Genomic DNA, 1,466 nt, shown 5'->3' on the forward strand with positions numbered 1-1,466 from the left:
GTCAGCTATTCTCAAAATCTCACAACATTTTAATTTTTGAAAGTCATATGGTACTCTGAGCAATCTATCTACAAGCAATTAGAAAGTTCTGTAGCCAAAAATGCTTTTCAGCTTATTATAAAAATAATATAAATAATAACATAAAATAATAATAATATAAAAATACTACTTACAATTAAGTGATATATTAAGTCTTTCCCCAAGAACTTTATTTCTTCCAAGATGAAGCACAAATACAGTGATTTAAGAAGGTCACACTTTTGTAACCAAGTAATTTAACATTTTTAAACTGTTCCACAGACAGCAATTCTGGATTTCCTATTCTGCAAACCACTGTACAACCCCACCTACAGTTAAAAGATGAACACCCACACTGAACAAACTACAGCATTTTTTTTGTCACATGAGCTACCTGCTGGCTCAGAGAAAATGAACAGCTCAGTGCAGAGGCAGGGAAGCCCTGAAGCTGGCACAAGGGAACTCCCCAACAGGGAGAAGAGAAAGGCAGAACCGGAACAACCAACAAGTAAGCTTAGCCTGAGCTTTCACAGGTCACAACAAGTCACTGACTTCAAGAGAAAGCTTACGCACTGTGAAAACTACTGACCCAGCAGTTACAAACCAAGAGAAAACTGCATTTCAGGTAGTAGTACTGTGATCCATATCACACAAAAAAGACATTTTTCAGGTCTCAAAAATACACATTTCCCCCCACCCTTTCTCCCATGAACTAAAGCCTATGTTTTGAAAAAACAAGTACCAGAGAGGCAAATTACAGGAAATAGTAGTATCTGCATCTGTAAGTGTGTTGTTCTGATGGCTTTCTTACCTTTCCTCCTATTCGGACCTGTGCTTGAAGCTTGGCCAGTTTTTCTTGGTTCATACTGCTGTGTCTATAGAATAAGAAAGAGATACAAATACAAGTTAACTAGCAAAATATTAAGAAAAAGTTTTCCACCGTCCGTTTTAAAAGTACTCACAAAATTGCAGTGGACTTTTAAACTTATAAAAAATTCACCAAAACAGTGCATCAAACAAATGCACATAAATGAAAAGCTTTAAAGCCACACCACCTAAATAACACAAAGCAGTCCAGCAGCAACCTGTTTAGCTGAAGTGTTTGTACCGTGATATGGTAAATCAACAGGACATTTGATTTTGCATCAGTCTGAGATACTAATTGTCAAGTTCCAAGTATATCAGTTTACTACTGGAACCATTTGACTCAAAACAGACCCAAATCAGCACACACAACATGAGTGCTTCTAAGAAAACTTATCTTTGAGCCCAAGGAGAGACTCATCACTACACTACTTTGAATACTATTTCCAAGTAGTAAGTCTCTGATACTTTTAACAAATAAGCCAGTTCGAACTCTGTGAAGTTCATGTCTTAACAGATCGCCCGCATGAACCTCTGCCACCTGTTCATCCCATTCAATGGCCGGGAAGTTAGTCAAGTGGCTT

General features: G+C 37.4%; 1 protein-coding gene across 1 annotated transcript in view; it reads right to left on the reverse strand.

The window, feature by feature from the left end:
• BTF3L4 (basic transcription factor 3-like 4) overlaps nt 1-896 on the reverse strand; it is a 5,444-nt gene extending 4,548 nt beyond the window's left edge. The window contains exon 1 of the mRNA XM_010179555.1: nt 830-896. Within this exon, the coding sequence (XP_010177857.1) occupies nt 830-883 (54 nt within the window). The 5' untranslated portion in view covers nt 884-896. The remainder of the gene's footprint in view (nt 1-829) is intronic.
• Nucleotides 897-1,466: the final 570 nt, after the last annotated feature.

This window comes from Mesitornis unicolor, unplaced genomic scaffold (assembly GCF_000695765.1).
Source record: "Mesitornis unicolor isolate BGI_N332 unplaced genomic scaffold, ASM69576v1 scaffold18582, whole genome shotgun sequence".
Taxonomy (NCBI): Eukaryota; Metazoa; Chordata; class Aves; order Mesitornithiformes; family Mesitornithidae; genus Mesitornis; species Mesitornis unicolor.